At 39.3% G+C, this 22,700-nt stretch overlaps 1 protein-coding gene across 9 annotated transcripts in view; it reads right to left on the reverse strand.

Annotated features, from left to right (window-relative positions):
• Window positions 1-22,700, reverse strand: part of ATE1 (arginyltransferase 1) — a 162,581-nt gene that overhangs the window by 24,199 nt on the left and 115,682 nt on the right. For 7 of the 9 annotated variants that reach the window (XM_049856100.1, XM_049856098.1, XM_049856097.1 and 4 more), the window contains one exon: window positions 1,933-2,053. In XM_049856100.1, coding sequence (XP_049712057.1) covers window positions 1,933-2,053 — 121 coding nt within the window. Of the gene's footprint in view, window positions 1-1,932; window positions 2,054-22,700 lie in introns of those variants that run through there. The other 2 variants (XR_007513512.1, XR_007513513.1) reach the window with 2 other exon arrangements.

Raw genomic sequence — 22,700 nt, forward strand, 5'->3', positions numbered from 1 at the left:
GAACAGCTCTGCCCTGTCCTGACTGAAACTAAAAGGAGGACTTCTTTTTTTGGGGGGGGGGGGGGGAGGGGGAAGGAAATGGATAAGTCTATGCTTTTTCTATTATACTATTGCATTTGGCTTTAAACTTGATTTCAGACAAATTTAATGTTTGCTTTTTAAGCAACAAATGTTTGTTCAATGAGGTATAAATTTGCTTAGAATGAAATGACCAGATTCTAATCAATAGTTTCAGATAGAAGGAATACAAGTTCCTGGTTATCCCATGAAACCTAAATCTCTAGAAAAAACGTGCCTGGCTGATGAGTCAGCTGGGTCCCTGTGGCCGTTCTTCAGATTCTAAGGTGCCACCATGTGCAAGAAGTACCCAACCTTGATTTTGTAAGAACTTCTGAAGGAGGTAACAAAATACAATGTTATTATGCACTAATTTTTTATGAAAATTATAAGAAAAAGATTTGTGGGGAAATAAATGCACAATTTAGGACCGAAGCAATTATTGTCTTTATTTCTTTACCCCTTGTCTTCCTATTTGATTCCATTTACTCTTCCCCTCCTCTTGATAGTTTTTATTTACTCTCCTCCTCCCTCTTTTCTATTTCTCTTGCCTTTTTTCTCCTTGTCCCCAAACTAAAGCCACAGGTGGTGGTAGCAAAGTGTTCACACAATGAAGACTATGTATCATCTCCTCTGCAGTGGGCTCTGAAAGGACTCAAAGCTTAACTAAGCACAGATCGGGAACATCAAGGAATGCCACTCTGATGGAAGAGACACACATCAACACGATACAGTAAAACCAGCGAAAGCCAGAATATGTGCATGGCAGAAGCCTGTCAGAGAAGGAAAACTAATCTTTTCCACTAAAATGAGTGACAGAAAAGTGGTAAGACCACACCCTATCAAAGGCGGAAAACTTGTGAGACCCAGAAAAAAGGCAGTCCCATCAAGTTACAGCTCTCACAGGTTTCAATGTACAATCTAGCCATCATAAAACCAAAAAAACCAAATCCGTTGCTGTCGGGTCGATTCCGACTCTTAGAGACCCTGCAGGGCACAGTAGAACTGCCCCATACGGTTTCCAAGGAGCAGCTGGCGGACTCAAACCGCCAACCTTTTGGTTATCAGCAGCACTCTTAACCACTGTGTCACCGTCCATCGTGAGAGCATCAAAATCCATGCCGTTTACCAAAGCCCTGTTGAATCCGCTGAGGATTCGGAGCACAGCACAGAGGAGGACTACTTTAAACTGTGAGTAGTATGCAGACTACAGGGAGGCGAACGGAAGCGAACACTTTCCTGGAGCGATGAACGAGAACAAGTAACGGCAAATGCAGAGGAAAGCCCGTGGCATGGATGGGATCCAGTACACTGATGTGGCTAACAAACCCTGAAACCACAGTAATCAAAGGGGAGAGTGGAAATCAACGCTGAAAACAAAAAGGCTGGGGCTCTATTGGGCAAGAAGTACAAGAGGGATGGAAAAACAGAAGCTGTCACAAAACCCGTCACAGCCCGCTGCACATGCTTCCACGTGCCCCTTCTAGCACTTTCTTCAGCTGAATACAACTTCTTCTCTACACTGGCTACATAATCAAATACCGCACAATTCCCATGCACTGTGACAGTTGTGAAAGAAATGGAAAACGGTGTCAGCCCCCAAAGCTCGTAAAAATTCTTATCTAATGGGAAAAGCTAGGTCAGGAAGTGGCACAAACACACGAGGTTCCTGCTTTGCAGGACTGTGAGTGTGAGTGTGGGGGGTGGGGGGGTAGGGAGGGCATTTCCTTCCACCTCTCACGTGAGCACACACACTCACTAATACTGCGCAATACACAAAAATCAACCTGGATCCTAGGAGGAACTACGGTCACATGCACACGGACCCCAAAAACAAAGCCAACAGCTTCCAGCCCAGCTCTGCTACACACGTACCTGCTTCTGGGTCCTGGTTGAAGCGGCAGTACTTGGAGTTTTCAAGTGAGGGCAGGCACTGCTCAATGGGCACCCAAACATATGTCTCAGGACACAACAAATCCGAAGGTCTGTACTGACCCTGAAGAGAAGTGAAGAAAAATGGACAGGCATTACTAACACCATAATCTCCTAGTTGGACGGCTCCAGAGTTCCAGGAAGGGTTTTCATCACAAGTTTAAACAAGGTTGGTCAGACACGCTTTACTGTAAATACTAAGTGTCCCTCCCTGCCAGGTGCTCTTTCCAGCCTCACAAACACACGCTTGACTAAGAGGCTCTCTGTGAGTTACAGGTCACCATGTGGAACGCCTGTGCTGACTGGAAGATTCGAGTGCTTACTCTCTTTTGAAGTAAATACTTAACGTAGGATTCTTGCTGAGCTGACTGCTAACAATACCGTTCCAAAATCAAACTGTCTTTGATTTATTTATTTTTCCCAACTTGGAGTCTACCAAGTGGCTTACATTTCTAAGATTCCTGGACCAAAGACATAAAAATAGCATAACTGGATACTGTATTAGGAAAAGCTCATAAAGGGCTTCTGAAAAGGTTTACAAATACAATATAAATATTTACAAAGGTAAATGGAGCCTTTTTTGTCCTCCCCAGTAGCTTCACTATCTTTTTTCTTTTCTTATTGTACTTTAGATGAAGGTTTACAGAACAAATTAGCTTCTCGTTAAACAATTAGTACACATACGATTTGTGACATTGGTTACCAACCCCATGACAACCTTGGATTCCCTTCTCAACCTTGGATTCCCTGTTACCAGCTTTCCTGTCCCCTCCTGCCTTCTAGTCCTTGCCCCTGAGCTGGTGTGCCCCTTTAGTCTCATTTTGTTTTATGGGCCTGTCTAATTTTTGGCTGAAAAGTGAACCTCAGGAGTGACTTCATTACAGAGTGCAAAGGGTGTCTGGGGGCCACACTCTCAGGGTTCCTCCCATCTCTGTTAGGCCAGTAAGTCTGGTCTTTCTTTTGTGAGTTAGAATTGTGTTCTGTATTTTTCTCCAGCTCTATCCGGGACCCTCTACTGTGATCCCTGTCAGAGCAGTCAGTGGTGGTAGCTGGGCAACCGTCTAGTTATGCTGGACTTGGTCTGGTGGAGGCTGTGGTAGTTGTGGTCCATTAGTCCTTGGGACTAACCTTTCCCTTGTGTCTTTGGTTTTCTTCATTCTCCCTCGCTCCGTCGAGGCCAGTGCAGTATCTTAGATGGCCACTCATAGGCTTTTAAGGCCTCAGACGCTACTCACCAAAGTAGAATGTAGAACATTTTCTTTATAAACTATGTTATGCCTATTGAGCTAGATGTTCCCCAAGACCATGGTCCCCACAGCCCTCTAAAACTGTCTTAATAGAACATGTTCTTTTAATAACAAAATGAAATTTCTTTTCATGTATTAGAGCATTATATAAAGTGAACATATTTTCCAAAGTGGCATTTCATTGTCCGCAATCACAAAGGAAACCCTGGTGGCACAGTGGTTAAGAGCTGTGGCTGCTAACCAAAAGGCCGGCAGTTCAAATCCACCAGGTGCTCCTTGGAAACCCTATGGGGCAGTTCTACTCTGTCCTATTGGGTCACTATGAGTTGAAATTGACTTGATGGCAATGAGTAATCACAAATTTTTTAATTTACAGATGCAGTTCATAATTTTTATTCTCTTCTAATATATTGAAAAACACTGCCTTCTCAATATACCATATCTTTCATGCAAATAACACGCGCCTTCTACATATGCTGCCAACCTTGCCCTCCCTCTGCCTAGAATGCTTATGGAAATACCTTGGGGAAGGGGCACGGTTGGCAAAAAACATAGGTATGTGTTAATGTTTGTAAAAATACAGTACTTCCATAGCAATTTAAACTGATAAATGTATAATTAAAAAAAAAAGGAAAAGGAGGTGGAGCCAAGATAGTACTATAGACAGAAGCACCATGCCATCCCCCTGTAGCAAAGATCTGAAAAACTAAGTAAAACAGACATAAACATCAATCCTGGAACCGTAAGTACCAAATGAAGGAATAAAGAACTTGATCAAGCACCAACTGGAATAAGAAAATGACAGAGAACGGAGAATGAGGAGGGCTACGGAGTGGAGGTCCCACATCAGCTAATGTGGCCAATTTACCAACTTGGGCTTCAGCTGCCAAAGAACTCGGACAGGGAGTACAGGAAGGCAACTTGATGGAGCTCCCAGCAGGAGACAGGGCACCTGGTTACCGTGGATACACACTTTCCTTCCTTTTATTTGTTTGCTTTCGTGTTTTTTTTTTTTTTGCTTTTTTAATTGCTATTCTTTCTCCCTTGCTTCCTTTTCTCTCTCCCACCCAGCTGGCTCCACGTGCTCTCTCCCCTCCCCTTCATGACAGGCTGTGATTTTTTTGGTTTGGTTGCTTTGTTCTTTGTTTGTTGATATATTTCTCAGCCCTTTTAACTGCTTCTCTTTCTCCCTTCCTTCCTTTCCTTTCTCCCACCCAGTTAGCCCCTTGTGCCATTCCCTCCCCTTCTTGACAGGCTGTGATTTTTTTTGGTTTGTTTTGCTTAATTTTTTTCTTTTCCTCTCTTTTTTTCTGTTTCTTCTCTCTCTCTCTCTCCTTTCCTTTCCTTTATTCCACCCACTCAGCCTTGTGCACTGCCCCCACCCCTTCTGGAGGGGCTGTGCTGCACAGCTCAGTTGAAGAGTCACTGCAAGCGGCCTCCCCACGTCTGTGCCGCCATCACTGACAGGCACCATCAGTGCCATTTTATACATTTGTTTATTTATTTTTGTTATCGTTTCTTCTCTCTCTCTCCTCCTTCCTTCTTTTCCTTTCTCCCATTCACCCACCTGGATGCTTCACCCCCAACTTCTTGGTGGACTATGCTGTACTGATTGACTGGAGAACCTCTGGCACGCAGCCTCCCTGAATCTGCAGCATCACCAAAGGAAATATTTAAAAAATTTTTTTCTTTATCTTTCCCCTTCTCCCTCCCACCTAAGCCCTGCACTGTCTCTGCCCCTTCCTGATGGGCCGTGCCATGCCACTGAACGAGAGAGACATCAGCTCACTGCCAAATTCTGCCCCACCCCCAAGAGCCAGTACAACCACCACCATATATTTTTGTTGTTTGGTTCTTGGTTTCTTCTCTCTCTTTCCCCTGATCACGTAGCCCCGTGTACCACCCATGTCACTTCTTGACAGGCTGAGCCACACCATTTGGCTACAGAGCCACCAGCATACAGCTTTGCTGGATCTGCCCCAGTCCCACCCACTGAATCCTACCATACTACCATTTTACTTACTTTCTTTTTATTCATTTTTTGCCCTTTCTTTTCTTTTTACTTTTTTTGCCTTTGTTTCTCTTTCACCCACCCACTTAGCTTTGCACGTAACATCCTCTCCTTTCCCTCCTGCCTATTTGCACTGTGTGCTGAGTGCCACGCCCCCAAGCAGTACCAACATGGTCCCCCAGGCCCTGCCCTGCACTGCCCCTCCAGCCCCACCTGTCTCCCCCAGTTCATGCTGCAAATTACCCATCTCTACCCCTCCACCTCTGTTGGACATGCCTTGCTGCACCATAGCATACCTGGACAAGATGGTGAGAAGTACTGTGTCCGCTGACTAGCAAAAACAAAACACACTCAGCCTGCCTGCCTGGACATAACCAAATGAAGCAAAAAAAAAAAAAAAAAAAAGGACAAAACAAACCCACAGTCAATAAAAAAAAGAATATAATTTCTGAATTTCCTGGAGACAGTGGACAATATCAAAACATGTAATAGAATAGGAGAAGATGGCTCCAGAAAGTGACCAAAATAAAACACCGTAAACCTCTGCTACAAGAAAAAGCACTGGAACTACCTGATAGGGAATTCAGAACACTAATATTCAGGGTTCGCCAACAGATGAAGGAAAATGTAGACAAAAATAAGGAAAAAATAGACGAAATCACGGAAAAAACAGACAAAACAATGGAAGAAATAAAAAAAAATAGGAACAAAATGTTAAATAAATAACTAGAAATCACGCAGAAATAGCAATTAGAAATCCAAAAGATAAACAATAAGATTTCAGAAACGGACAGTGCAATAGAAGGTTTTAGGAGCAAATTTGAAACAATGGAAGACAGGGTCAGCAAACTGAAGACAAATCCTTGGATACCACTTTGAGGAAAAATCAGAGAAAAGAATGAAGAAACCCTGAGAACAATATGGGATACAATCAAAACAAAAAATCTGTGTGTGATAGGAATTCCAGAACAAGGGGAGAAAACGGAAAACATGGAGAGGATCATTGAAGATTGCTGACAGAAAACTTCTGCAATATCATGAAAGATGAAAATCCGACTATCCAAGAAGCTCAACAAACCCCATATAGGATCAGCCCCAAAAGAAAAACACAAGACAATCACACTCACTAAAGTGAAAGGCACATAGAATCCAGAAAAACAAAAAGTCACATACAAACGGGAAACAATAAGACTAAACTCTGATTACTCAGCAGAAATCATGCAGGCAAGGCGGCAATGGGATGACATATATAAAACCCTGAAACAAAAAAAAAGCCAACCAAGAATAATATATCCTACAAAACTCTCACTTAAATACGATGGCAAATTCAGGACATTTCCAGATAAATGAAAACTACGGCAATACGTAAAAGCCAAATCAAACTCACAAGAATTATTAAAGGGAGTCCTTCACTTTGAGAACCAACATCAGACAACAACCTGAATCTGCCACATAAGACAAAATCAGCCAGACACCAATCTAGATAATGAACTCTCAAGGATAAAACAAAACTAAAAAGTTTACAACAGGGAAGCAGAGACATCTATAAATGACAACAACATCAGAACAATAAAAGAGGGAATAAATGGTATAAGGTATAGAACTTTCAAATGGAAAGGAAATCCAGGTGTTAACAAGTAATAAAAGACTGGTTTAAACTTAGGAAAATAGGGGTAAATTTCTACTTAAGCGCAAAGAAAGTTAACAAACCTACTCATCAAAATAAAGATAAACAGAGTCTCAGTAAACGCAAAATCTACAAAAAAGAAAAAAAAAAAGCACAAACCAAAGGAATTCGGCACATAAGAGTAAGAGGAACAACAACAACAAAAAAGTCAGCACCACAAAATGACAGCAATAAACTTACACCTATCAATAATCACACTGCATGTAAACGGCTTAAATGCACCCACAAAGAGACAGAGAGTGACAGAATGGATAAAAATATGCTGTCTACACCTCAGAAACAAAGACATAAATTTATTAAAAATCAAAGGATGGAAAAAATATATCAAGCAAACAGCTACCAAAAAAGAGCAGGAGTGGCAACACTAACCTCAGATAAAATACACTTCAAAACAGAATCCACCATAAAAGTCAAAGGAGGGCATTATGTACTGACTAAAGGGACAACCCACCATGAAGACAACCTTAATAAATGTCTACGCACCCAATGACAGGGCTCCAAAATACATAAAACAAATGCTAACAGCACTGAAAAGAGAAATTGATACTTCCACAATAATAGCAGGAGACTTTAATGCACCACTCTCAGTAAAGGACAGAACATCTTGAGAGAAACTCAACAAAGATACAGAAAATCTAGAAGGCCACAGTCAGGCAATTTGACCTCATAAACATACATAGAACACTCTACCCATGAGCTGCAAAGTATACACACGTTCTTTTCCAACACGCATGGAACATTCTCCAGAATAGACCACATCTTAGGGCCACAAAGCAATCCTCAATAAAATTCAAAACACTGACATAATACAAAGTATCTTCTCTGATCACAACACCATCAAAGTTGAAATTTATAACAGGAAGAGTAAGGAGAAAAAAATCAAATACATGGAAACTGAATAACACCCTGCTTAAAAACCACTGGGTAATATAAGAAATCAAAGATGGAATAAAGAAATTCCTAGAATCAAAGGAGAATGAAAACACATCATACCAAAACCTTTGGGACACAGCAGAGGCAGTGCTCAGAGGTCAATTTATAGCAATAGATGCACCCATCAAAAAAGAAGGGATGAAATCAAAACATTAGCTATACAACTCAACCAAATAAAAGAATAGCAAAAGAAGCCCACAGCCACCAGAAGAAAGGAAATTTAAAAAAAAAAAAAATTTTTTTTTAGAGGAACATTTGTAAGAATAATTTCCTAAAGCTTCTTAAAAGCTGTTTCTTTAGAAAAATGCTTTATCTAAAACAAAAGCTATATAACAGATGCCAAAGAAAAAAATCATTCACTTAAGAGCAATGTGGTGGTCACCAGTTAACAGAGGAGATAAAGAAGGTGGGAGGATTTAGTGAGAATTTTCAGAAATGTCAAGGCTCTGTTATTTGAACTTAATTAAAATTCCAAAGGTTTCTTCTCTAAGCTTTAAAATTTATTACACTGAGGTTTTAATCTAGTATTGTGTTTTTCAAACTTTTTGAAAAATGCATTTATTTTGTTGTTACTGACAATATTCACAGCAAAACACACACCAATTCAACAACTTAGTGACATTGATTATATTCTTGGAGTTGTGCAGCTATTCTCACCCTCCTATTCTGAGTTGTTCCTCTCCCATTAACATAAACTCATTGCCCCCCTAAGGCTCCTATCTAATCTTTCCAGTTGCTGTTGTCAATCAAGGCAGACATTTTTTACTAAAAAAAATAAAAACTACTGTTTGGTTTTAAGAAGACTTCAGTGGATAGTTTTGGTTTAAGGTTCAGAGATTATCTCAGGGCAATCAACTTTTTTTTTTTTTTAAATACCACAACCCATAGTAAGAAATATTTTACTTTACAATCTAGTAAACACATATGCATATATAAAACTGAGCACAAGTCTTTTACTATTCAATGTTTACCTATGTTATAGGGAACCTTGGTGGTGCAGTGGTCAAAGCACTCAGTTGCTGACCAAAAGGTCAGCAGTTCGAACCTACCAGCTGCTCTGCAGAAGAAAGATGTGGCAGTCTGCTTCTGTAAGGATTTACAGCCTTGGAAACCCTATGGGGCAGTTCTACTCTGTCCTATAGGGTCCCTATGAGTCGGAATTGACTCAACAGCAGTGGATTTCTTTTTGATTTGGTGGTGCAATGGTTAAGCACTTGGCTGTTAACCAAAAGGTCCACAGTTCAAACCCACCACTGTCTCCGTGGGAGAAAAGACCTGGCGGTCTGCTCCATTAAAGATTACAGCCTAGGAAGCTCTATGGGGCAGTTCTACTCTGTCATATAGGGTCATTATGAGTCGGAAACGACTCAGTGGCACACAACAACCTATGTTACATAATCCTTTATTTTCTATTCTGTTTCATTTTTTAATGATGCTTTTGAACCATCAAAGTTGCTTTCACCAGCAGCAAATGGATTGCAATCCTAGAGTTTAAAAATTACTGTCTAGTGTAAAACTTATTACAAAGACTATTGCTTAAGGGCTCAGCATTATTTCCACTGCTTTCTATCAGAAAGGCACTCTACGCCAAGCCTGCTCTGTGCAGGTCACTGTTGGAAGCAGCACACAGATATCAAAATAATGCCATGCCCTTCCAACAGTCAAAGCACCCCAAAAGCCTGTACTCTCATGGGAGAGACCGTACATAAATAAAACGTAAGGAAATAAATCAATTCCTGCTTGAGGGTTGGGAGAGAGTTCAAGGAGGATATGGAGTTTTACTGAGGATTTAAAAGACTGGCTGGATTAAATCTAGGGCGGGCTGAAAAGGAATGAGGGCAATCTAGATGGAGAGAGCAGTATGAACGAAGCCCCAGAGATGGGCCAAGTACAAGACGGCTCTGAGAAACCGGAAATAGCAGGGCGCTGCAGAAATGGAAAGGTGGGTGGGATTCGGTTTTGCGAAGCTGTGCTACCACACTTTGAACAACATTCTACATGAAATGAGAAGCCTTCCCGGCTGAAAAAGGAAGAACCGTGTCCTGCATTCCAACAGGAACAGGCAACAGGACGTACACCAGGACTTGGTTCTCTGGCCTCTTATTCCCCTGGAGTCCTCACTGCGTTATTCAAGCTTTACTGCCCTGGAGCAGTAAGAGGTCACCTGTAAGGGGCGGCGCCAAACGGACCACACATGTGCCTAACGTTAAAATTCGTAACAGTGGATTATTTAGAAATGAATTAATTTACTTGGGAAGTATAATAAAGCCAGCTATTCTACTGGTATCTGTTTTAGCAAAAGCAGTATCATCTCTACATTAATTCCGTAACTGCTTTATCAGGGCTCAGGGATAGCATGATGTGATGTTATCCATGCTACCGATACATCTGAAAAACTAAACAGCTGCCTAAAGCAGTGACTTTAAATCTTCTTCCCCCCTTTTTGCTTGCAGACCTTACAGATTTGCTTACAGAAAATCTGAGTAAAAAACAAGATAGGCCATTTGCTCTGCCACGTGCATATACACACAGAATTTTGGATAAAATCTCAGGGTATGGGGACCCCTGGAAACCCACCTTTGGCCATAGGAGATCCTAGGTTATGAATTCTAGTCTACAGTTGAGGGTCTTATAAGAAAGGAAAGCGATTCTTAGCAACTCTTACTCTTGATAAGACCCTGCCAAGGGGCAAAGAACGTGAAGGAATAACTCAAAGAAAAAAAAAAGTGTGTGTATGCATGTGTATATGACATCTCCCCAAATGACCACATATCTGGCCATAAAGCAATTCTCAACAAATTTCAAAGGATTGGCATCACACAGATCATCTCTCTGAATATAAAAACACGATAAAATCAATAACAAAAAGACAAGCAAAATCACATTATCTGTCTGAAAATTAAAAAAAAAAAAAAAAAAAACAGTCCTAAATAATCCAAAAGGAATGCTGATGATGGCACAGGGGTTAAATGCTCAGCTGCTAACCGAAAGATCAGTGGCTCAAACCTGCTAGCGCTTCGCGGAAGACCGGACAACTTCGTTCCATAAAGATCAGAGCCTTGGAAACCATATGGGCAGTTCTACTCTGACCTGTAGGGTCACTATGACTCGGAACCGACTTGACGGTGCACACAACAGCAAATAATCCAAGGGAAAAGATGAAAATTAGCAAATGTTCATAACTAAACTGTAATAAATATACTGCGGGATACAGCTGAAGCAGTGAAAGGCACTTAGGCTCTCTGGGCATACATACAGGTGGGCTATATTTCTAAACCTTTTTCAGTTAGTGTGGCCACAGGACTGAGTTCAACCCAATGGAACGCTGGAAGAAGTTAAAGGCACTACTTCCAGGACTGGGTCATAAAAATCCACGCACATGCTTCTTCACCCATCTCCCCTTCCAGCAGGTTGTAATGTAATGAGTCCCACAGGGTGACCTTGGAAGTCACATGCTGAAGACAGCAGAGCCTCCATCAGCCTGAGTTTCTAACTGCACAGAGAAAGGCTGTCCGGCCCACTGGTTCACCCACACTGTACTGTTATGTAAGTAAGAAATAAACTCCGACTGTGTCTAAGTCATTATATATTTTGGAGGCTTTTTTGTTATAAGCAGCTTGTGGTACCCTAAGCAATATAACTGGTTTAATATACATAAATCAATTAGTGTTATTCACGTAATTCACAAATTAAAGGAGATAAATCACAGATTTATTTCAATAGATTTTGAAAAGGTATTTTATAAAATTCAACATCCATTCATGATCAAAACTCTTTAGCAGACTGGGAATAAGAGACAACTTTTTAATCTAATAAGATTAATATTAAGAAAAAACATAGGGCACAAATCAACGTTAACAGTGAAAAATTTAAGTACTTCTAGAGTAGGACGAGGGTAGCATCTTTCCCCACTTCCACTTAACAATGTACAGGGAGCCCTAGTCAGCACAGTGAGACAAAGAAAAGAAATAAAAAGCATAAGAATGCAAAAGAAAGCAATAAAACTGATTTAGTAGTAGCTTTGGGTTCAGTAGTAGCTTACATGACTGTATAGAAAACCGAGAAACCTGCAAATGAATAGAACTGAAGTATTTAGTAAAGTTACTGAATTAAAAAAAAAAAAGAGGTACAAAAGTCAAACGCATTTCTATACCTCAGGAACAAAAAAATAAATGACATTTTCAAAACGGTTCCTATGTTTAAAGGAGATTTGTATTTCCTTTTCTATGAACTTGACCCATTTCTCTTGTTGTACTGATGATCTTTTCTTATTAAGTGAAAGAACTCTTTATATATTAAGGAAATTAACCCTTGGTTTGCAATTGTTATATTTTTCCTACTTTATCCATCTTTTGACTTGGTATGCCACGTGGAAATCTAACACAAAGTCAAGTTTGTCATTTTTTAAACAGCTTCTAGGTTTGCACCATAATTAAGAAGGTGACCCTCACTTGAAGATGATGAAAACATGCTTTCATGTTGTCTCCTAATACTTTTATGCTTTCATATTTTACACTTACATTTATGCTCCACCTGAAATTTATTTTAGTGCAAGGTATAGGAAAAAGATTCAACCTTATTTCTTTCAGATGTTTGCCCAGTGGCATCAGCATCATGTTTTGAACCATCTTCATTTCCCCACTGATTTAAATGCCTCCTTGATAGTTTACTAAGTTCTCATTAAATTTTAATCTCGTTCTGGATTTTCTATTCTGCTATACTCACTTGTTTACAACTCATGTGCCGGTACCATACTGTTTTAAGTATTAAAAGCTTTTTATCATATTTTAATATCTGGTAGATCTAATTCTCCCTCACCACTGTTCACTGCAGAATGTAATGCCTTGTCTCATTACTCTAGGATCCTGTATTTACTACAAAAAAATCATCAACATGAGTGAGAAACAGTTATAAAAACAGAATGGTGTATCATTTCTATTGTGTTGGCAGAACATGAAAGAAGAAAATTCCAAAAATGTACAGTAATAAAAAGAAACACATCACCTTAAGTTAAAATAACAATCAAAATAAAATCCAAAATAGATGACGTTTTTTCCTCATTTAAGGCGGAAACTGACTGCTGACTACCTAAGGAGGCACAGGTCAAATACTGGGGGACAGGAGAGCAGGGAGCTGGCATCAACTCTGTGCCCTCAAGGTAAAAACAGATGTGGTTTTTCTCATTACCATATTCCATGCAGATTCATCAACAGCCATCCGAACCCGGGAACTGGACTTAACGAAGATGCTGACCATCAAAAACATCCAGTCAATATCCATTTGCTGAATCCTCACTGTGAGACAGGCACTAGGTAGTGCAGTAAAAAGATAAATAAATGCATGCCTCTACATACTTCATACTCTAGTGGGAATGACTGATGGAGTACACATAAAAATATATTAAGGGCGATAGGGTACAACTGACCAAAGTTCCTGAATTTTCACAGTGTTCTCTTAAAGATGCTGCTCTTAAGAGCAAGTCAGGTTTTGTTTTGTTTTTTTTTCCTCACTTACAGAAAAAAAAACTTATTTCTTGTATACCTGCATTACTGAAGTGGGAGTCAGATGTTTGATTTTTAACTCTTTACTCCCTTGAAAGACCGTAAATGTACACATTTTAACATCTGCTTGTTATCTGAAATCAAACTTTCAGTTAGGTTAAAACAATATTTTCTCCTAAATGCAGGCTTTTTTCAGTGCTTCAAATAGTCTCTCAAGCCATCAAAGAATGCAAAGAGTTTTATTAAATAAGCCCCTTTGAAATGTTATGCTTTCGAAACTCAGCTGGCTGAGAGTTATGTGACCAAAGTGCCTGAAGCTCAATGTTCAGTCACCATCACGCAAGTGAAAAACGTAGGGGCTTGAAAGCCACCCTGTCTTTTCAGCTGGAAGAAGAAAATGAGAACTGTTTGTATTAAGAATGTAATTACTTAAGGATTTGGGCCTGCTTTCCTGTGGTCAGAACAGAAAATATTTAATCAACTTCTAAGTACATTCATTCAGAATGGAACAATGAAGTAAAAGCAGATTAATTCTTTCCTAGGGTGCTGACTTTTTGTAAATAAGAAGAAATCTGAGTTGCCAAAAATTTCTAGAGTAGTCAAATTTTTGAAACTGCAACTGGTCTGACAGGGCTTATCTCACAAATTTTTTTTAGTGCATTCTCTCCATTTGATCTACCATTTTAGAAGATAAACTCTGGACTCCCCCCATGCACACCCCCAAAGACAACAACAACAAAATATGAAATCTTACAAGCATGGACACTCTTTCAAGAGGGGAGGCTACAGGAGAGATAAGAGGCGTAAAGTTTCCTGGCAACGCTAAACACACATTTTTATTTTTTTAACCAATAAAATGTGGTTTTTCTTTATTCTTTTTTTTTTTTGTACTTTAGATGAAGATTCACAGAGCAAACTAGTTTCTCATTAAGCAATTAATACACACATTGTTTTGTGACACTGGCTGCCAACCCCACAACATGTCAACACTCTCCCCTTCATGACCTTGTGTTGTTAGTTGTTGTTAGGTGCCGTCGAGTCAGTTCCGACTCACAGGGACCCTATCTATGCACAACAGAACGAAACACTGCCTGGTCCTGCGCCATCCTTACAATCGTTGCTATGCTTGAACTCATTTTTCCAGCCACAGTGTCAATCCAGCTCGTTGAGGGTCTTCCTCTTTTCCACTGACCTTGTACTCTGCCAAGCATGATGTCCTTCTCCAGGGACTGATCCCTCCTGACAACTTCTCGGCCTTGGGTTCCCCATTACCAGCTTTCCTGCCCCCTCCAGCCTTCTCGTCCTTTCCCCCAGACTGGTGTGCCCACTTAGTCTAATCTTTGGCTGAAGGGTGAACCTCAGGAGTGACTTCATTACTGAGTTATAAGGGTGTCTGGGGCCACACTCTCAGGGTTTCTCCAGTCTCCATCAGACCCATAAGTAAGTCTGGTCTTTTTTTTTTCATGAGTTAGAATTTTGTTCTATATCTTTCTCTGTCCACGACTCCCTATTGTAATCCTTGTCAGAGCAGTTGGTGGTGGCAGCTGGGTACAATCTAGTTGTGTTGGCCTCAGTCTGGTGGAGGCTGTGGTAGTTGGGGTCCACTAGTCCTTGGGACTAATCTTTCCCTTGTGTCTTTGGTTTTCTTCATTCTCCCTTCCTCCTGAAGGGGTGAGAGCAGTGGAGTATCTTAGATGGCCACTCAAGCTTTTAAGACCCCACATACTACTCACCAAAGTAGAATACAGAACATTTCCTTTACAAACTATGTCATGCCAATTGAGCTAGATGTTGCCCGAAACCATGATCCCCACTGCTTCTGGTCCAGTAATTTGGTCCTCAGGGAGTTCAGATGTGTCTATGGAGCTTCCATGACCTTGCCTTGGCCAAGTTGTGCTGGCTTCCCCAGTATTGTGTACTGTCTTACCCTTCAGCAAAGTTACCACTTATTTATTGTCTATGTAGTATTTTTCCTCCCCCCCAACCCCTCCCTCACCACCATCAAAGATTGTTTCTTTTTGTGTGTAAACCTTATCATGAGTTTTTATAGCAGAGGTCTCATACAATATTTGTCCTTTTGTGATTGATTTATTTCAGCATAATGCCCTCCAGATTGATCCATGCTGTGAGATGCTTCGCAGATTCATCGTTGTTCTTTATCGTTACGTAATACTCCATTGTGCGTACGTACCATAGTTTGTTTATCCATGCATCTGTTGAGGGGCATCTAGGCTGTTTCCATTTTTTTTGCTATTGTGAATAATGCTGCTATGAAAACATGCAATGCACGTATGTCTATCTGTGTGACGGCTCTTATTTCTCTAGGATATATTCCTAGGAGTGGGTATTTCCAGCTTTTTAATGCCAATGGTGCAAGGTGAGATGGTATTTCACTGCAGTTTTGATCTGCATTTTTCTAATGGCTAATGATCATGAGCATTTCCACATTTATCTGGTAGACACCTGAATGTTTTCTTTGGTGAAGTGTCTGTCCGTTCACATACTTTGCCCATTTTTAAATTGGATTATTTGTCTTTTTGTTGCAGAGGTGTTGGATTTTCCTGTAGATTTTTGAGATTAGACCTTTGTCAGATTTGTCATAGCCCAAAATTTTTTCCCAGTGTAGGTTCTCTTTTTACTCTTTTGGTGAAGTCTTTTGATGAGCACAAGTGTTTAATTTTTAAAAGATCCCAGCTACCTAGCTTATCTTCTGGCCTTTCTGTACTGTTAGTTACGGTTTGTATCCTGTTAACACCGTGTATTAGGTCCTCTAGAGTTGACCCTATTTTTTCCTCTGTGATCTTTATAGTTTTTGGTTTTATATTTAGGTCTCTGATCCATTTTGAATTAGTTTTTGTGTATGGTGTGAGGTATGGGTCCCATTTCATTTTTTTTTTTTTTTTTTTTTTTGCAGATGAACATCCAGTTTTGCCAATACCATTTGTTAGAAAGACTGTCTTTTCCCCATTTGATGGACTTTGGGCCGTTGCTGAAGATCAGGTGACCATAGGTAAATGGATTTACATCTGGGTTCTTGATTCTGTTCCATTTGTAAAAGTGTCTGTCATTGTACCAGTACCAGGGTGTTTTGACAACCATAGCTGTGTACTAGGTTCTGGGGTCAGGTAGTGGGAGTCCTCCTACATTATTCTTCTTCAACAGTATTTTACTCATCTGGAGCCTCTTCCCTTTCCATAAAAAGTTAATGACGAGTTTTTTCATCTCTTTAAAGAATGTTGTTGGTATTTGGATCGGGATTGCATTGTACTTGTAGATTGCTTTGAGTAGAACTGACATTTTCACAATGTTAAAAGTCTACCTATGCATGAGCATGGTATGTTTTTCCATTTATGTAGATCTCTTTTGGTTTCCTACTGTGCTGTTTTGTAGTTTTCTTCGTACAGGTCTTTTACATATTCAGTTAGATTTATTCCTAATTTTTTTAGGGGCTATTATAAATGGTATTGTTTCCCTGACTTCCTTTTCATTGTTCTCTTTGTTGGTATATAGGAATCCACCTGATTTTTGTATGTAGATCTTGTATCCTTCTACTCTGCTGAATTTTTCTATTAGTTCCAATAGTTTTCTGGTGAAGTCTTATGTATTTTCCATGTATAGTACCATATCATCCACAAATAGGGACAGTTTTACTTCTTCCTTACCAATTTGGATGCCCTTTATTTCTTTTTCTTGCCTTACTGCTCTAGCTAGAACTTCTAACACAATGTTAAATAGGAATGGTGACAAAGGACATCCTTTCTTGTTCCTATTCTCAAGGGAAATGTTTTCAGCCTCTCTCCATTAAGAATGATGTTGACTGTTGGTTTTGTAAGATGCCCTTTATTATGTTGACCTACTTCCCTTCTATACCTATTTTTATGGAGAGTTTTTTTTATCAGGAATTGGTGTTGGACTTTGTTGAATGCCTTTTCTGCGTCGACTGAGATGATCACATGATTCTTCATGTGGTGGATTATGCTGATTGATTTTCTAATGCTGAACCATCCTTGCATAGCTGGTATGAATCCCACTTGGTCATGGTGTATTATTATTTTGATACAACACTGAATTCTACTGGGTAGAATTTTGTTGAGAATTTCTGCATCTATATTCATGAGAGATATTGGTCTGTAATTTCATTTTTTTTTCTTTTTGGGCTGCCTTTGCCTCGTTTTGGTATCAGGATTATGTGGCTTCATAGAACGAATTTGGATGAATCCCTTCCATTTCTATGTTCTGAAATACTTTGAGTAGTACTGATGTAAGCTCTTCTCTGAATGTCTGGTATAATTCTCCAGTGAAGCCATCTAGGCCAGGGTTTTTTGGTTGTTGTTGGGAGTTTTTTTTTTTTTAATAGCTTTTTCAATCTCTTGTTATGGGTCTGTTCAGATTCTCAACTTCAGTTTGTGTTAGTTTGGGTAGGTAGGATTTTTCTAGAAATTTGTCCATTTCCTCTAGGTTTTCAAATTTGTTGGAGTATAATTTTTCATAGTACTCCATTATTATCCCTTTTATTTCAGTTGCTGGGTCTGTTGTAATGTCCCCCATTTCATTTCTTATTTGGGTTTTTTGCCTTCTCTCCTGTTTTTCTTTTGTCACCTTGGCCAATTGTTTGTCGATTTTGTTGAGCCTTTCAAAGAACCAACTTTTGCTTTTGTTGATTCTTTCTATTGTTTTTCTATTCTCTGTTTCATTTATTTCTGCTCTGATCTTTACTATTTCCGCTCTTTTGGTGGCTGTGGGCTTCTTTTGCTATTTTCTATTTGAGTTGTGTACCTAATGCTTTGATTTTGTCCCTTTCTACTTTTTTGATGTGCACATCTACTGCTATAAATTGGCCTCCAAGCACTGCCTTTGCTGTGTCCCAAAGGTTTTGGTGTGATGTGTTTTCATTCTCCTTTGATTGTAGGAATTTTTTTTATTTCATCTTTGATTTCTTCTATTTACTCAGTGGCTTTTAAGCAAGGTGTTATTTAGTTCCCACGCATTTGATTTTTTTTCCCCCTTGCTCTTCCTGTTACTTATTTCTACATTGATGGCTTTGTGATCAGAGAAGCTACTTTGTATTATCTCAATGCTTTGGATTTTGTTGAAGGTTGCTTTGTGGCCTAAGATGTGGTCTATTCTGGAGAATGTTCCATGTGGGTTGGAAAAGAATGTGTACTTTGCAGCTGTTGGATGGAGGGTTCTATATATGTCTATGAGGTCAGCTGGTTGATTGTGGTCTTCTAGATCTTCTGTATCTTTGCTGAGTTTCTTTCTAGATGTTCTGTCCTTTATCGAGAATGTTGCATTGAACTCTCCTACTATTATCGTGGAATTACCAATTTTTCTTTTCAGTGCTGTTAGAGTTAGTTTTATGTATTCTGGAGCCCTGTCATTGGGTGTGCAGACATTTATTACGTTTATGTCTTCATGTTGGATTGTCCCTTTAATCAATATATAATGCCCTTCTTTGTCTTATATGGTAGATTTTGTTTAAAAAAAAAAAAATTTTTTTTTTTTTAATCTGAGATGAGTATTGCCACTCCTCTTTTTTGGTAGCTGTTTGCTTGACAAATTTTTTTCCATCCTCTGGTTTTTTAAATAAATTTATGTCTTTGTTTCTAAGGTGTCTTTCTTGCAGACAGCATATTGACAGGTCCTGTTTTTTATGCATTTTGTCACTCTCTCTTTATGGGTGCATTTAAGCCATTTACACTCAGTGTGATTATTGATAGGTATGAGTTTATTGCTGTCATTTTGTACTGCTTTTTTTTTTCGGTGCTGACATTTTCTTTGTTCCTCTTACCGTTCTCTGAATTCCTTTTGTGTGTGTGTGTGTGTGTGTGTTTTTCCTGTTTCTTTTGTTTTTGGAGATTTTGTGTTTACTGAGACTTTGTTTTTCTTCTTTACTTCAATGAGTAGGTTTAGTAACTTTCTTTGAGCTTAACTTGAAATTTACCCCTATCTTCCTGAGTTTTAACCAGTCTTTTATTACTTGATAATGCCTTGACTTCTTCTCCATTTGGAAGTCCCATACCTACACTGTTTATTTCCTCTTTTATTGTTCTGACATTGTTGTCATTTATAGATTGACATCTCTCGTTCCTTGTAAATTTTTCAGTTTTGTTTTTTCCTTGAGAGTTCATTATCTGGGTTGCTCTCTGGTTGATACTGTCTTATGTGCTAGATTCAGGTTATTGGTCTGATATTGGTCCTCGAACTGAAGGACTCCCTTTAATAATCCTTGTATAAGTCTGGTTTGGTTTTTACGTTTTCCCATAATATGTTTATCTCAAAATGTCCTGATTTCGCCATCATATCTGAGTGAGAGTTTTGCAGGATGTATTATTCTTGGTTGGCAGTTTTTTTTCTTTAAAGACTTTACATATGTCATTCCACTGCCTTCTTGCCTGTGTGGTTTCTCCCGAGCAATCCGAGCTTAGTCTTACTGTTTCTCCTATGTACGTGACTTTTCATTTTTCTTGAGCTGCTCTCAGGATTCTCTATGTGTCTTTGGTTTTATCAAGTGTGATTATGATATGTCTTGGTATTTTTGTTTTCAGGTCTATCCTGTATGGGATTTGCTGAGCTTCTTGGATAGTCACTTTCTGTCGTTCAAGATACTAGGGAAGTTTTCTGACCACAAATCTTCAATGATCCTCTCTGTGTTTTTCACTTTCTCCCCCGTTCTAGAACTCCAATCACATGTAAATTATTTGTTCTGATTGTATCCCACATCTTTCTCAGGGCTTCTTTTTTCTTCATTCTTTCCTCTGATTTTTCCTCAAACAAAGTGATATTTAAGGATTTGTCTTCAATTTCGCTGGCCCTGTCTTCCATTGTTTCAAATTTGCTCCTAAAACCTTCTACTGCACTATCAATTTCTGAAATCTTGTTTATCTTTTGGATTTCTAATTGCTATTTTTGTATGATTTCCAGTTATTTATTTAAACATTTTGTTTCTGTATTTTTTCTTCCATTGTTTTGTCTGTCTTTTCCATGATTTCTTCTGTATCTTCCACGATTTTGTCTATTTTTTCCTGATTTTTGTCTGCATTTTCCTTCACCTGTTGGAGAGCCCTGAATATTAAGAGTTCTGAATTCCCTATCAGGTAGTTCTAGTGCCTTTTCTTCTACCAGAGGTTCACCTGGTGTTTTATTCTGGTTGCTTTCTGGAGCCATTCTCTCCTGTTTCTTACTATGTTTTGATATTGTCTGCTGTCTCCGGGATATCCAGAAATTATTTTCTTTGTTTACTGATTGTAGATTTGATTGTTTCATCCCACTTTTTTGCTTTATTTGGTTATGTCTGGGCGTGTTTTGGTTTTGCTCATGTGTGGGCATGACTGCACCACAGACCCACTAGCATCCCTGGGTGGGCTCAAACCACCAACCTTTCGGTTAACAGCCGAACACGCTGACCACACCCTGGTGGTGTAGTGGTTAAGTGCTACGGCTGCTAACCAAAGGGTCGGCAGATTCAATCCGCCAGGCCCTCCTTGGAAACTCTATGGGGCAGCTCTACTCTGTCCTATAGGATTGCTATGAGTTGGAATTGACTCGACGGCACTGAATTTGGTTTTCTGATTTTTGTGGGCATGATACTTCTCACCACCATGTCCAGGTAGGCAGGCCCACTCAGTTGTGGTGCTACAGGGCATGTCCAGTTGGGGTGGAGGGGCAGGGATGGGGGGGCAGTGCCAGGTGGGGCTCAGGAGATCATGATGGTAATGCTCAGGGGAGTGAAGCCACCTTTTTAAAAGCCTAAAAACCGAGGAGGGTAATGCATAATTTTCATCACATATTAAGCATTTTTGGTGATGGATAATCACTTAATTCCAAATCCCCGAAAGGAAAGAAACAAGTTCAGCAAACCCTGTGATCTATAACCTCACCAAGCTGTTTTAGAACTGGAAACAAAACAAAAAATGATAAAATGCCTCTGTATTTTGAGTTGCCACAGAAGATTAAATGTTTTGCTCAGAATATGGCTATAATAGTCAATGGTTTTATTTTCTCTTAAATAAAATCATTTAGATTATTTATTTGTAAAACCCAAAGTATACGACACACATACACAAACACACAAGTAGGAAAAAACATATGGCCACATAATATTTCAATCAATTTTAATAGGTAGTCATAGAATAAAAGTCTAGGAAATTCCAAAGCTAAATCTAAAACACTGCAGGGGGAAACAGCCCTGGCTAAATACAAGTTCTGTTCTATTTCTATTAGAAATGACTGCTTTTTCCGGAAGAAGAGATCACACAATTTTGGATTTTGGTCAAAGAAATGAATAAAGGCATTCTTTTCAGTTGCATGCTTTAGACTTTAATTTAAAAAGCATTATCATATTGATCTAATTTTCCAGTTTATAAAAGAATCACCAGATCTATTCTATGAAAAATATCTTCGTTTAGCAAAATATAATAATCAGAATTAGGCCTAAAAATTAGATTCATTATGATTCCATTAAAAAAACAAACCTGTTGTTGTTAAGTCAATTCCGACTCATAGTGACCCTATAGGATACAGCAGAACTGCTCCATAGGGTTTTCAAGGAGTGCATGGAGGATTCAAACTGCTGACCTTTTGGTTAGTAGCCACAGTGCTTAACCTCTACGCCACAAGGTTTCCTCATTATGACAGCCTGAGGTAAAAATATTTCACTGTAATATCTTACTAAATAATAGTGAACATAGATATCCAAAGAGTAATATTAAAGGGGTGAATATTTGGAAAAATTTGATTTCCCAATCATTGATAATTTCAGCAAAAGTACTTTAAAATAGACTAGCATACTTTACTTCTAACAAAAACACTAAGAGACCTTCCCTCAGTTAAGTTGTTGTTAGTTGCCGTTTAGTCAGTTCCGACTCATGGGGACCTTATGTATAAGGGAGCGAACCGTTGCCCAGTCCTGTACCACCTCTGTGATCATTGGTAGGTTTGAGTCCATCAGAAATCTGAATTACAAAGGCAAAAGCTATATGAACAAGATGGAGGAGGAGCAAAAACGGTTCTGGCAAGCATTGGCAATGTTTTTTTCTTTGTCTTAATGAGATATAATTCACATACCATAAAATTTACTCCTTTAAAGCATACAATTCAGGGTTTTTTAGTATACTCACAGGGTGGTGCAACCACTGCCATTATCTAATTCCCGAACATTATCATCATCCCCCAAAGAAATCCCATACCCATTAGCAATCACTCCCATTCCTCCTCCCCCCAGCCCCTGGCAACCGTTTATCTACTGGCAATACATTTTAAAAGGGACTATTTACTTATGTTGCCACACTTCCTATTGCAGTCAGAGTAAAAGCCAAAGGCCTGACACAGCT

The sequence above is a fragment of the Elephas maximus genome, chromosome 16 (assembly GCF_024166365.1).
Source record: "Elephas maximus indicus isolate mEleMax1 chromosome 16, mEleMax1 primary haplotype, whole genome shotgun sequence".
NCBI classification, from domain to species: Eukaryota; Metazoa; Chordata; class Mammalia; order Proboscidea; family Elephantidae; genus Elephas; species Elephas maximus.